General features: G+C 48.5%; 2 protein-coding genes across 4 annotated transcripts in view; one reads left to right on the top strand and one right to left on the bottom strand.

Moving 5' to 3' along the window:
- Positions 1-1877, bottom strand: part of OFD1 (OFD1 centriole and centriolar satellite protein) — a 42067-nt gene extending 40190 nt beyond the window's left edge. The window contains exons 1-2 of the mRNA XM_047843378.1: positions 1493-1877; positions 1206-1304 (exon numbers count right to left, since the gene is read on the bottom strand). Of these exons, the coding sequence (XP_047699334.1) occupies positions 1206-1304; positions 1493-1615 (222 nt within the window). The 5' untranslated portion in view covers positions 1616-1877. The remainder of the gene's footprint in view (positions 1-1205; positions 1305-1492) is intronic.
- Positions 1878-1984: 107 nt separating this feature from the next.
- Positions 1985-13300, top strand: TRAPPC2 (trafficking protein particle complex subunit 2). 3 transcript variants are annotated; one of them, XM_047844598.1, is made up of 6 exons: positions 2177-2538; positions 7213-7218; positions 7740-7846; positions 10297-10441; positions 10872-10957; positions 12198-13300. In XM_047844598.1, exons 3-6 carry the CDS (start codon positions 7754-7756, stop codon positions 12294-12296), a joined length of 423 nt encoding a protein of 140 aa, XP_047700554.1. In that variant the 5' UTR covers positions 2177-2538; positions 7213-7218; positions 7740-7753; the 3' UTR covers positions 12297-13300. The 3 variants fall into 3 exon arrangements, with proteins under 3 accessions (XP_047700553.1, XP_047700555.1, XP_047700554.1); XM_047844597.1 differs by lacking the exons at positions 2177-2538; positions 7213-7218 and adding an exon at positions 1985-2087 and having other exon boundaries at positions 7737-7846; XM_047844599.1 differs by lacking the exons at positions 2177-2538; positions 7213-7218 and adding an exon at positions 2028-2099 and having other exon boundaries at positions 7737-7846.
- Positions 13301-13539: the final 239 nt, after the last annotated feature.

The following is a 13539-nucleotide window of genomic DNA, read 5'->3' as shown; positions in this document are numbered from 1 at the left end:
ATTTTAGATTTTGTCTCTGTCTGCCCCTCGCCCGCTCCAAAATAAGCATTAAAGAAGATTTTTAAAATAAGGGTTTTCCAATGTTTAAAAAAAAGTCATTGTAGCATTCAAGAAATAAGCATTACCAAGTTGCTGGTGAAATATATACTATTACTACCTTTCTAGAAAAAGACTCATACCAGGAGCCTTAAAACTGCTCATCCTTTTGAGTCAGTAATGCCACTTAACCTATCCTAGACCAAAAAAAGACAATTGAAGGAATGTGTACACCTGGGTAGAAGGTACATCTTCAACAGGGGCCTGCTACATAAATTACCCACACATTCAGACAGGCCTGTTATTGAAAATGAGGATTTCAAGGAACTTTCGAGGACACAGGAAAATGTTCACCACATAACATTAAAAAGGAGGGGTGCCTGGCAGGCTCAGAGGGTGGGACTCCGAGTCTCTGGTTTGTGGGTTCGAGCCCTGCATTGGGTATAGAGATTACTTAAAATCTTTAAAAAACAAAACCACAATTAGTGTATGACAGATGACGTTCCTCCATGTTTTTTCTCTCTCAGGTGAATCTAAAGGTTGAGGTTACCAAAACAATGAGGGAGAAAGATGTTTTAAGAAGCTCACTTTTCCCTAGTTTGACTTTTTGAATATAAAATATACTTCTGAAATGTATACAATGAAGACACTTGAGCCAATCCTACTCCTTGCTGTTCATACAATGTGTACTAATATTTGCCACCCAAATACAAATACATTTCAATCCACCTTAAGGGAAGAAATTTCTCATTCCCTAAATTATTCTATGGTAAGCAGTACACTCAATGTTTCCTGTAGAATGCCAATATCCCTCGTTCAAAAGGGAGTACTATTACAAAACCACTTAGTCATTCAGGACTTTGCAAGCTAGATTTATAAACCAAGTCCAACTGTACCAAAATGTGTTCCTTTTATAGTTACCTGCCACTACCTTAATATCAGTCCGGTAAATCTATTATTTGAATAAGCCCTTTTAAGACGGCTCAAACTCTACACCATCTTCAAGACTTCTGTTCCAGAACAAAGAGTTTTGCAGGAACGTACAAAGGTAACTCACCAATACAACCTACGTCCTATTTTTAAAACCCAAAACCTGGATAGGTTTCAATGGGGACTACCTGTTACAGATTACACTCGTCAAAGTTATGTGACAGGCCCAAAACAGATACCTTGAGCGTGTCCAGTATACCCCGATCCTTAAACGTCTGGTATAGCTTTTTTCGCAGTTCATCTTGACTCAACACGTCAGATGTGGAGGGCATGGTGAACTGGAAGAAAAAACGGTTACGGGTTACCCGGCGGGAGGAGGAACCATGAATTTCTGACGACAGACCAGTGGCCTCCGGGGAAACCCTAAGAGGCCAGGCGGGGAGAAGGAGGAGGGAAAAAGCTATAAAGAAAGCAAACAAGAGGCCACGTTTCCCCTGGTCCCCGAGAAGGAGGCCAGTGTAGGTACCTGAGACATCAGGCGCCGGCTTCCCCGCGAAGCCCCCTCCAGCCCGGGCTGCCTCGGCCCAAGTTGACAGCCAGCCCCAGCTGCAGGCTCAGGACGAGGCGAATCCCTGCCTTCTGAGCCCATGCTCTGCCTGGGGGCGGGGGAAAAAGGAAGGCAGTCGGGAACGACAAAACCGTTCAACGGTTTAATCGGCCTCCCGCTCTGAAACAGGAACTCTGGCAAACACGCACTTCCTTTCCCCCGAGGTTCTCACGGGCGGGCGGGGCCGCGGTTCACGCGCGGCTTTCCCACGCAGCTGGAGGGCGGGGACTGGTAGTGAGGCAACAAGAGAAAACAAAGTACGACTAGGGTTCGTCCGTCTCAGCGCTGATCCCACCCCTCCCCGACGCTGCCAAGCCCAACGGCCGTTGCCTGGAGGACCACGGCGCACGCGCGTTGCCGCGCGGTCCTCTGACCGGAAGTCCCTCCCACTTCTCGTGAGACCTCAACCGCGCAGTCTCGCGAGCATTTCCCAGGGAGTTCCCATAGAGGCGGCAGAGCGCGGGTCTGCGGCGGGAGCGGAGTGGCAGTTTCCGTCGTCAGCTTCTCCCAGCAGGTAGGGAATCGAGTAAGTAGGGGGCGGGAGCTCCCAAGGACGTTTCGGGGCCCACGTGACGCGGGTCTTGGCCCGGTCCCTCCACCCCGCCCGCGGGCAGCTGGGCCGGATCTGGTCAGCCCCGGGGCGGCTGAGCTGATCACAGGCCGCCCGGCCAGGGCACATCGCGTTTCGGCCTGCAGGCGTCGGCCAGCTCAGGAGCTTGGCTTCATCTTGCCTTTTTGTAGGTCATTCAGCTAATCGGATTTGGTTTTGTTTACGAGGGTACTGTTGTCGTTTGGAGCTGGAAAATTCATCGTGGGCCCTGTCCTGTGAGAGGAAGGGTTTAGTCCTCTCAAAGGCAGCCTGGTAGTTTTAATTGTTGGAAAGTGCTCAGTAACATTGACCCAAAGGAGTTCCCACTTGGCCTCAAAGGAGCAGCCCAAGACTCGGCCTCCGGCGCGATTTGAAAGATCTCTTTAGTCCAAAGTACGTGGCACTCTCGTAGCGTACTGCCCTTTCCCAAACCCCCAGAAGATGTGGATCATTGATCACAGCTAGCTTTCGTGCTAGAACTTTGTCTCCATGTTAAATCACCACCAGGTCCTGGCAGTCACTACCGGTTAATGAGAACCGCACCAGCAGGGGCCAATTTGCCATCCCTAGTCAAATCTTTGCTTTGAGATGGCATATATTCTATTTGATGGTAAGATCCTGCTCTTTCTCACTCCCCACCCCCAGAAGGGTCTTCCCCTCCCCCCAGACATCCTCTGTTCCTGCACTAGCTCTTTCCAGAGCATTCCTTCCAACCCAGTTCAGAGTTAAGTTTTTAGAGGAAGACTGCACTAGTGGAGAGGAGCTGAGAGAGGGAGACAAAAATTCCAAGCAGGCTCCACACGGTCAGCAGAGCCCGATCCCATGAAACCATGGGATTGTGATCTGAGCCAAAGTCAAGAGTCAGAGGCTTAACCGACTGAGCCCCCTGGCAGCCTCTTTAAAAAAAAAAAAAAAAAAAAAAAAAAAAAAAAAAAAAAAAAGAAAGAAAGTCATGCTTTGGGGGGCGCCCAAGTGGCTCAGTCAGTTAAGCTAATGACTCTTGATTTAGGTGCAGCTCATCATCCCAAGGCCGTGAGCTCTAGCCCCATGCCGGAGGTTGGGCTTTGCACAGGGTGTGGAGCTTGCCTAACGTTTTCTCTGTGCCTCTCCCCTGCGTGCAGGCACATTCTAGAGAAACACACACACACACACACACGAAAAATGGTTGAAAATCATGCTGATTCAGCAGACCTGCATCTTGTTACTTCTGTACCAGGTGACCTTTCTTCCCTTTTCCTGATGGTAGTTTAAGGTGACTTGTTTTTCTAACCGGACACATTTCCATTCGTTTTGTGCTTTTGCCCTTCTGATGCCAGCCTCACAGATTTGTGGTCTCATTCTTATATTAAAAAAGGGCTGGGGCCCCCGGGTGGCTCAGTCGGTTGTGTGTCCGACTTCGGCTCAGGTCATGATCTCATGGTCCGTGGGTTTGAGCCCCACATCGGGCTCTGTGCTAACAGCCCAGAGCCTGCTTCGGATTTTGTCTCCCGCTCTCTGCCCCTCCCCCCCACTCATGCGGTCTCTCAAAAAAAAAAAAAAAAAAAAGAATGTTAAAAAACAGGTTAAACAGAAAGGCGGGGGGGGGGGGCACTAAGGTTTAGATAACCTGTACGCCTAGCTTGGGACTTGAACTCACAACCTTGAGATGAAGAGTCGCTCGCTCCTCCAGCCGAGCCAGCCAGGCGCCCCATCATCGCCCTAGTTCTTCCATCACGTAGACACCCTCTCTCCATTCAAGGTAGTGCAGAGCTTTTTGTTATCACTACATTAATTTTAGTTGTCCGTCTCCGGAGCAGCTCAGGTCAGCATAGCCATCAGTGACGGCTGCTGTTTGCACCCCGGGGAGAATGCAGTCTCTGGTCATGGAGGGTTTCTTCACGAGCGCCTCAACCTCAGCTTCATACAAAGGTGCAGTTACTTCATCACAGACTTCTGTTAGGCCTCTAGGACCAGGAGGGCCTCAGCACTAGAGCATTCAGAAGATTCTTTGCTTCGTCGAGGCTAGTTAATCCCGGCCTGCCTCTCGTTCTCGTGTTTTCAGCTTTGCCCGACCGCTCGCAGCTGTTGTCCCTACCAGCGCAGTTCCCCCCAGCAGGCGTGGAGCCCTTCCTACGTGCCGGGCTCCCCTGCAGGCGTGAGGGATGGGTGCTGGGAGACAGACACAGCCTCCGTTCTCTACGTCATCGTCCCCCAGCTGCCTAAGTAGCTTCCCCTTGCCGCACCCCGGCCCCTCATTCCCCTCCCTTGGGCCTTTCCCACAGTGCTTTGAAAGCTTCCTCCCGTGGTAAGCGAACTCCCTCCGTCCTCAGTCTCCCTATAGAACGCACCTACCTTCTGCTAACATTTCGAGTATTTCTTTTTTTTCACTCCTGCAGGCTTTTCAGCCTTGACGTCTGTTTTCTGCTCCTGAACAAATCCTCCCCAGTTGAGCGGTTTCACCAACGTGAACTTATTCTTCCAGTTCCGTAGCGGTCTAGAAGTCCAGCACGGGCCTCCCCGGGCTGGAATCCGGGTATCCGCAGGGCTGTGCTCCCCTCTGGAGCAGGAAGCGGGGCTCTCTTTGTGCTTTCCAACTTCTCGAGGCCGCGCGCGTTCCTTGGCTCCTGGCTCTTTCTTCTATCTTCGGCCCCGCCAGCATGGCGTCTTCGTGACCCTCCTTCTGACTTTTCGCGTGGGCCTCTCTCTTCCACTTTTAAAGAGCATTGTGATTATATTGGGCCCACCTGGCTCGTCCAGGCTCCTTTCCGGATCTTGAAGTCAGCTGACGAGCGCCCTCAGTTCCACCTGCAGCTTTCATTCCCCTCTGCCCGTACATTAGCACTCGCAGGTTTTCGAGATTAGGATGTGGCCACCGCGGGGCGTGCTGTTCTGCCTGCCACCACGTGTTTAGAAGCGACGTGTTCGTTTCATCCCTCTTTTTTCCCTTTCCTATTTCCTTGGCGAATAGACTCATCTTGATATTCTGCTTGATCATCTCAGTCAGGCATTTGGGAACATCCTTGGTTCTTGCCGCTTCCTCAGTTCCCCAGTTTAATCCGTTGCCAAGTTCCGTGTAGCCATTTCCTCCACACCCCGAGACCTAGTCGTCCTTGGAGATGCTTGAAGGGCCCCTGTTTTGGGTGATGGGAAAATCGAGCACACACACACACACACACACACACACGGCAGTTGCTTTATTTGTATTACATACTGTAGCTCTAAGTAATACTTGCTTTGCGGATGGAGGGAAGGTTGAAGAGGTTGCAAAGCTTTAAAAACGTTTCAAATCACTGTTCTAGAGCTGCACCGTCCAATACAGAAGCCACTAACCACATGTGGCCTTTTAAATTAATGAAAATTAAGCGAAGTTCCAGATTCAGTCTTGCAGACACAGTAGCCACCAGCGGCTACCACATCGGACGGTGCAGACATAAAACATCCACCCCGCCGCCGCCCCCCCCCCCCGAAACTTGAGTGTATCAGCACAGAATTCTAAAGTGCGTCTCCCTTTTGCCTACCACCTGGGCATAATAAGCCTCAAATATTAAAGGAGTAACCTTCCAGTTTTTCCCATAGAATCCGGTAGTTACAGTACTCCTTCAGCTGCTGTGAAATTCTTGGCAGTTCAAGTTCTGCCCAGCGGGACGGTTTGCGACATAACCTTTATGTGGTTATGGTTCCTTCGGTCCCCTTTCTGTTTATCCTCACCCTGTACTGACACTCTGCAGGTATAGGAATGAGGCTTAGCTTCCTTCTACGTGTATAGTGTGCTGCTGCTGCTTAAGTGTTCGTACAGAACGAATTAAGCCCTTCCCTTGGCACACTCTAGCCGTGAAACCTATTGCAATTAATGAGATCATTGTCGACTTTGTTGACATTTCCAGCTCCCATCCCCCTTCCCCTTGAGAATTTCTTTCTTTTGAGAATCACTGCTGATTCTCCTGGTTCTGCGTAGCTTTTATAGCATTCCTGCTTGTGTTTGTTACTCAGTTTTACTGTTTGGGCCTTTTTCTCATCTTCCCCCTCAGACTTTTCTGTAAAGGGTCGGATGGTCTCTGTCGGAGCTGCCCCACTCTGCCATTCTGTTGTCGGGCAAAGGCAGCCTTAGACCGTAATGAAAGGGTGGACAAGGCCAGATTTGGCCTGCGGGCTGTGGTGGGCCAACACCTGCCCCAAATAACGTTTGAAGTCCTCTTGGCCTCATCGTGCCCAAAGAACGTCCCATCTGCCTTGTCTTCCAGTCGTGGGCCTTCCAAGTCCAGAGGTAAAAGTGCCAGCTGTCCCTCGATTTCCTTAACAAAGGTTGTGCTGGTTAGGAAATACATTTCAGGTGTTCTGATGTTCTCTGTGAATGAGCAGAGGTCCCAGTGTGGCTCGATGAGCCCTGGGCTCTGACATGTGTCACCGTACACTCCGTGAGACTGTATACTCTCGGGTAACCAGACTGCTGCCCCGTGTGGAGGCCGTAAGGGTCCACACACCTCCATGTGCTTACGCTCCTCCATGCTATTCTAGATCACATTTGCCGAGCACCACCCGTGAGCCAGATGTTGTTGTGCCTGGTGCTTCGCACCCCTGATGTTGGGGTGATGAGTTCAAGCCCCAGGTTGGGTATAGAGATTACTTAAAAATAAAATTTAAAAAAAAAGAAAAAAAAAACAAAGGAAGACACAGTTTTATATTCTAGAAAAGATGGAAGAAATCATAATCCAAAAAGAAAGACATCTGAGGCATTAAGAAGTCTTAGAACTAGGATTAACAGGTTTGCTGAAGAAATAAAATGAAGACAAAGTCAGGGGGGAAGCAGTCGCAGGGGAGGATCCGTGCTTCTTTGGCTTTTAGCATCATCAAAATCTGCACGGACAGACAGATGGGCGCAAGGATTTCTGTATGTATTTTTAGCACAGGGTCTCTGGAATCAGACAAAGCTAGGTTCAGGTCTCGCTCTGCCACTTACTGATGATGTGACCACAGGCACGGACCTTAACCTCCCAATGTCCGTTTCCTCCTGGTGGAAGAAACAGAACGATGATGGATCCCTTAGAGGGACCTTGAGGATTACACAGCATCGGGAGTTGCACGCTCCGGGGACTGAGCCAGCCGGGGGCCCCATGTCTTCCTTTCTTATGAATATTGCTGGAGGAGGAGGCATATCCTAGGCTCCTGTACTTGCAGAGACTTAGATTTGTAGTATACATACTTCAGGTAGGAAGAGGACAAAATCACCCTTTATTCGTTTTTCCCATTGTTAGTGCTAATAATGCTAACTGGTCCAGTCCGAGTTTGGCCCAGCTTACTCTGAATATTCTAAACTCTCAGGTCATGAGGATGTTGTTGTTATGATTTTGTATCAGAGGTCTTCCAGGTTCCCTATGAAAACTCAAGTACTGGATTCTACAGGACATATCCCAGGCATGTAATCTGTATAGTCCAAAAGCCAAATGTCTATGGCAGTAGAGTGGAAAGCACGACAAGCTTTGTGGTCCCTGCTACAATGTCAAGTTTAAGGAAAAAATTGAATTCTAGACTTCTTGTTAAACCTTTTTGGTTTTCAGTATGGAGTACTAAAAGTGTGTGTTATTTTCATTTAATTAGGAGCTATATTGAAGACAATGTCTGGAAGCTTCTACTTTGTAATTGTTGGCCACCATGATAATCCAGTTTTTGAAATGGAGTTTTTGCCAGCTGGAAAAGCAGAATCCAAAGTGCGTAAGGAAACATAAACAATTTCGTAAGCGTGATTTATGCTGTTGCAATTATAAGGGTGTGGTGTGATTTTACAGCCGGGGGAGGTCTGGACCGCGGAGGTAGCTGGAATCCACCACGGTTACATGAGGCTTGCTCCCCAGTCCCACAGGGTGATAGAAGCCAGTGAGGGACCGTCCTCTGAGTCGTCGACTCACCCTTACATTCAGCACACGCTTGGCACAGACGAGCAGGAGGCCCTGGGTCTCTTCTCTGACGTGCTTCCCCGTGCCCCCCGTTCTGAAAAGCTGCTCCGTGAGCGCGTAGAAACACACTTCCAGCTGCTGTGGGGCTGGAGGAACAGTTGCTACTGACCGGAAATGCCACGGAAGCGCATTCCGCCCAAGTGACGTTTCCATCAGGACCTACGCGGCAGGTCCATTTACACCTGGGAGGGTTGAAGGACCCTTGCCTCCGTGTCCCCCCGCTGCCCCTGAGACTGGCGCGGTTTGCAGGGACCTTCTGCACCACCCACTGACTGGGTGCCCACATGCCGTCCTCCCCGGCGACGCCACCCAACTTCCTTGTTGCCGTTCAGAGTAAACGTAGGGCCTGCAGAATCCCTGGGGGCCTCCCATCTCTCTGTACTCGTCTGTGTTGCTGATGAACTGCCGGCAGGTTATGCTGTGTCTCTCCCAGCTTCCAGAATAAGCTTTCACGTCCTTCAAGACAAGAATTGAGTTTTGAAATGAATCGTGACGCACAATGTCCAGCGTATGATGCTTTTCAGCTACTTAAATCTTGCCACTCAGATGCGTAGGAATTTGTGTTCTCCGTCAGGTGCTTTGTCGCCCCAGTATTTTCCCACATCCACGTGAGCGCGCGGCTCATTACGACTCTGTGTCGGGGTGTCTCCGCACAACGGTTGCCGTGTGGCACAGGGCTGCTTACGTGGTTTCTGGGGCACGTAAAAACACTTTGTGGCGTGACTTGACCCTAGCCCTTCTGTTACCACTCACCTTCTTAAGGCAGTTCTGCGTTTTTCTTCTGACCTCGTGACTGGTCATCCACGTAAAGTGAGGGAAACACGGCGGTAAGCCGGACACCAAATAATCTCTTCCTCTAAGGAGTAAATTCGCTTCGCCACGGTGATGGGCGCGAGGTAAAGCTGCCTGGCTGCGCGGGGGATCCCGAGGCAACTGGCGGCCCTCCCCCAGCCCGGTCCAGGAACCGCGTCCTCAGCAAGCAGGTCATATTAAGGTGCCTCTCCCAGGGCCCACCCGACCGAGCACCGCGGACCGGGCGGCCTAGAGTAACCGAAGCTCGTGGCCTCACGGGTCCGAGCACGAGGCGGGGGCAGGGCCAGCCCCCTCCGAACGTGCCAGGGAAGGCCTGTTCCAGGCCCCTCTCCTAGCTTCCGTAGCCCCTGGGCTTGTGGCGGCAGACCTCCGGTCTTTGCGCGGCCTGCTCCCCACACGCGCGTCTGTCTCTAAACCGCCTGTTTTAGAAAGGCACCAGGGATCCCGGGTTAGGGGCTGTCGTGCCCTAGCATGCCGACCACGTCTGCAGTGACCCTCTTTCCAAATAAGGCCACGTTCTGAGGTACTGGGGACGGGGGGGAGGACTTCGGCATAAGAATTCAGTTCAGCCCATAAGAAGTGTGCTTTGAAAAATCTATCTGGAAATAGAGAATTCCACGGGAGTAAGACCATTCCAGGTTGAGAATTCCCGCTCCGCACTGTGGTGGGACAGTCCCGCCTCTCCCAGTGAAGCCCACGTGAAGGACGCTCCACTCTGACGGGACCGTGTCCTGCCGCTGAGACAGGTGCCGGCTCACAGCCGAGGCGGAGCGTGGCCTCCTGCCGCTCCCGGGTCCCCTGTCACGTGAGCTCCGTCTGCCTGAAAGAGGCCTGTGCCAGGCCTTTGAGAGCGCCACCTCAGCTGTCTCGTGTCCCCCGCTCACCCTGTGTCCCCCGCCCCCCGCTGACCCTGAGACCCAAGCCAAGGTCACCTCTAGTTCTCCACCTCCTCGGCTCCAGCCTACCTAAACTGCCCTCCTTTATCCATAACCACTTATGTATTTTTTCGCGTCTTCCTCTAAAAAGATGTGAATGTCTTTTTTCTTTTTTTTTTTAACCTCCTCTTTCTTCACATGCTTCAGTGGTTACTGAATTTGGTAACTTCCTTCTTGCAGAATTAGAAAAATAATCTGTATAATTTGTTGAGCACGTTCCGTTTATTAGTGGGTTGGCTGTTCCTACTTGTTGACTTTTAGCTACCAAATTAAAAAGCAGACTGTGAGATGAAAACACTTAAGATCTTTTGTAAGTCCCATGACAGTAGTAAATGAAGTAAAAGCAGAAAATGCTCCCCCACCCCCGAAAACTGCGTAGAATTTACAGAATGAGATGGTGGCATTCTCGATGCTGTCTGCAAATATTAATCTGCTGCTACTCACACTGTCGTCTAGGATGATCATCGTCACCTGAACCAGTTCATAGCTCATGCTGCTCTCGACCTCGTGGACGAGAACATGTGGCTGTCGAACAACATGTACTTGAAAACCGTGGACAAGTTCAATGAGTGGTTTGTTTCAGCGTTTGTCACTGCAGGTCATATCCTTACCTTTGTAACGAAGGTCTCCAAAGGTTGGGGTAACGAACTAGAACAACATGGGACCTCGATGCCAGACTACGAGTCAGGGGACTTCAGAGTGTCGGGTAGAAATTGCCATTTAGGGGGCTACTTTTATTTTTTTTAACAGGAAAAAACCCCACATTTTGTTTAACGGATAATTTTAAAACCAAGTCTCCTATAAAACTAAGGTTAATCTGAACGATACAGTTGATTTTACTTTATTTTATAGTTATTTTCTAACTTTAAAAATTATGTTTTCTGTAAGATAAAACCTAACTTCAGACCCAGTTTACGTATTTTGCTTTTCCGTCCCAGAATAATACAGTGCATGTGACTAATTGGAAGGGTATCCTATCACCTGAGTACTTTTCATTTCTCACTTCTAAGATTACGCCTTAATTATTTTACATATGAGATTCATTATGCTTCATGACGTAAGGCAAGAAGATGGAATAAAGAACTTCTTTACCGATGTCTACGATTTATACATAAAGGTATGGTGTGTTCTGTTTTCAAATCCGATTGTAGAAAGGGATTGCAACTGTGACCGGAAACTGGCCCGTGGCAGCAACTCCCTTATATACGGTGGTTTCCAGCTCAGACTAGCTCTGCCCCCGTCGGAAGTAGCCCTTGGTAACTCCCCCGTCGGGCATGTCTTCCCCGCCAGGCTAACGTGTACTTAGGACAGAACTCGTGCTGGTTATTTTTAAATTGGTTTCAGTTTCCCCCTTTTGGCACATAGTTTTGATTTTATCAGGGAATCCTAAGAAGAGAAGGAAGCAGGCTACATGCATAAGGGAAATTGCTTCATAATTTTAATCTAAAATGTTCTCCGTCTGCTTTACAAGTAAGTTACAACGCAGTGACTATAGATCATAAACTGGTGGGAAGTTTACCAAACAGTCACTCAAGGAGAATGATGCCACTCGCGTATCTTGAAGCTTAATTAGAAAAAATAAAATATTACTAGGACGTCGGTGGTTAAACTGCACTGCCAGAAGTATGTTCTTAGTAATTTGAGTGTTCTGTACTTCGACAGGATTTTTTTTTGCATATCAGCACAGTTAATATTCCTAGTGAGAAGTAGCAGATAAGAATCTTTAGCCCTCTTACAAAGATGGACAACGTCAAGTGATTTAAGCTGTAAAAACTGGTTAACTCCTTTTCCTTATTAGTGATTCCATTTAACGATTTTCTCCCATATATTATGATATAGTCATTACACTGTTTGAGAAACTGATCACTTAGCCATGTGTTAAAGGACAGTATTGAAAACCAGATTGTTAAAGAAATTACATAAGAGTAACCTAATAGCAATGTGGTATAACTTCTTTTCTTTAACTATGAGCATATGGTAGATTTTTAGTTTCATGTAGCCAAAGGGCCTTACTGATTAATCCATATATTTATAACGAATGTGAGAAGATTAGTATTTCAGACGCAGGGTGAATCCTGAAAGTTTGTTTAGCTTCTATGGGCAACACTTATCCTACCACCATTAGTTTGCCATAAGTACTTCTCAAAATTAAAACCCCAAGGCAAAAATTTCCCCAAGGGGGCGTTACTGTTAACAATGGAACATTTTTGTGCAACTTGAAAACATGATCTTCAGACTTTTGTTTTGGATGTCTTTGATGATTTTATTTAAAACGTTAAAATAATTTCCTTCTAGAGATCTGTGATTTGTCAGCCTTTTTACTTCGACAAGCTCACTAATGCCTTCGTCTTTCCTAGTTCGCAATGAATCCATTTTATGAACCCAATTCTCCTATTCGATCGAGCGCATTTGACAGAAAAGTTCAGTTTCTTGGGAAGAAACACCTTTTAAGTTGAATGCAGAACAATTTGGAAATAAACAACGTCACTACAATGGGGTATTCTCAGGAATGTGTACATTGTAAGTAACTTGAGTAAATAGCCTGGAAAAGTTTTACCTGTGGTCTGAATTTATCTAAACCTAATGAAAATCCTTATATGTTTCAAGACAGTGCATTCAGTTTCTTAACGATTGTCAATAGATCGATATTTGCTTGTGAACAGTGTTATTTATAAACTCTTTATAACCTTGAAAATGTCTTTATTCTAAAAATTAAGAATAAGCTTTTGACTTGACTCATTCAGATAGCTCGATCTTCATGTCGCGATCCAGAACCAAATGTCATTGTCAGGATTTGGTAGACAGATTGAAAGCTAAGTTTCTGCAGTAGGGAATGAAGCTGACGGCACGCACATGGGCCTCGATACGTGTAGAGACGTTGTTACGAAACCACACAGGCGGCATACGTAGCGCCGCCCAGGAAGCGGAGCGGTTTTCACGGTGCCAGATGCCACACGCCTGCCTCGGTCAAAGACCGGGGATAGTGACTGTGCTATAAATCTAGAATCCTGGGTCCAGGTCTGTAAGATGGGAGGCCGGGACCAAAGTAACAGGTTATGTTCTCATACTGCCTTTCCCTCAGACAGTAAACTAAAGATTAAGTGAACCGGTGGATAGTTCGATTAGTAAAAAATTGTATCTGTCAAATTGTTAACAAAGAAACGTTTATATTGCGTTAACGTTGGCATTCTTTGCTTTTTGGGCTGTACGCCAAGGGGGAGGGGAGAGCTCTGCTGTGCTAAGTGGGATCTTACTGTAAACTGGTAAATGTCCACTTAAATACAAGTACTGTGACCACATCTGTTCCGTGCAGATGGCGAGCACTGGCAGAATTGTGTTCCATCCCGAGTAACTTGGGCAGGTACTTCCGTTTGGTCTCATACCCTTGTGTGAAGCTGGTGCCGTAATTGCTTGCCCCATCTGTCTCTCTGGTTTCTTCAATAAAGGTGTTTGTCCGAGAGCATGGAGTCTCCTAAGCGCCGCTCACCCGCCAATGCTGCTGTTGTGGCCCTCTTTCCCCCAGTGAAGGTCTGCAAACCGGATCTTAACCCATTTTGCAGAGTTCGGAGCGCCTCGGACTAGGTGCCGGAGGGGAGCTGTGGGAGCGGGGGGGACCCCGCTGACCGGCTGCCCTGCCCGACGGAGCCCGTGGGGACCTGCTGCGCCCTTAATTAGCCCGGAGCGCGCGGGGAGGGGAGC

Source organism: Prionailurus viverrinus, chromosome X (genome assembly GCF_022837055.1).
Source record: "Prionailurus viverrinus isolate Anna chromosome X, UM_Priviv_1.0, whole genome shotgun sequence".
Lineage (NCBI taxonomy): Eukaryota > Metazoa > Chordata > Mammalia > Carnivora > Felidae > Prionailurus > Prionailurus viverrinus.
Note: the sequence above shows the minus strand (reverse complement) of the source record. Positions and strands in the feature narration are given on the sequence as shown.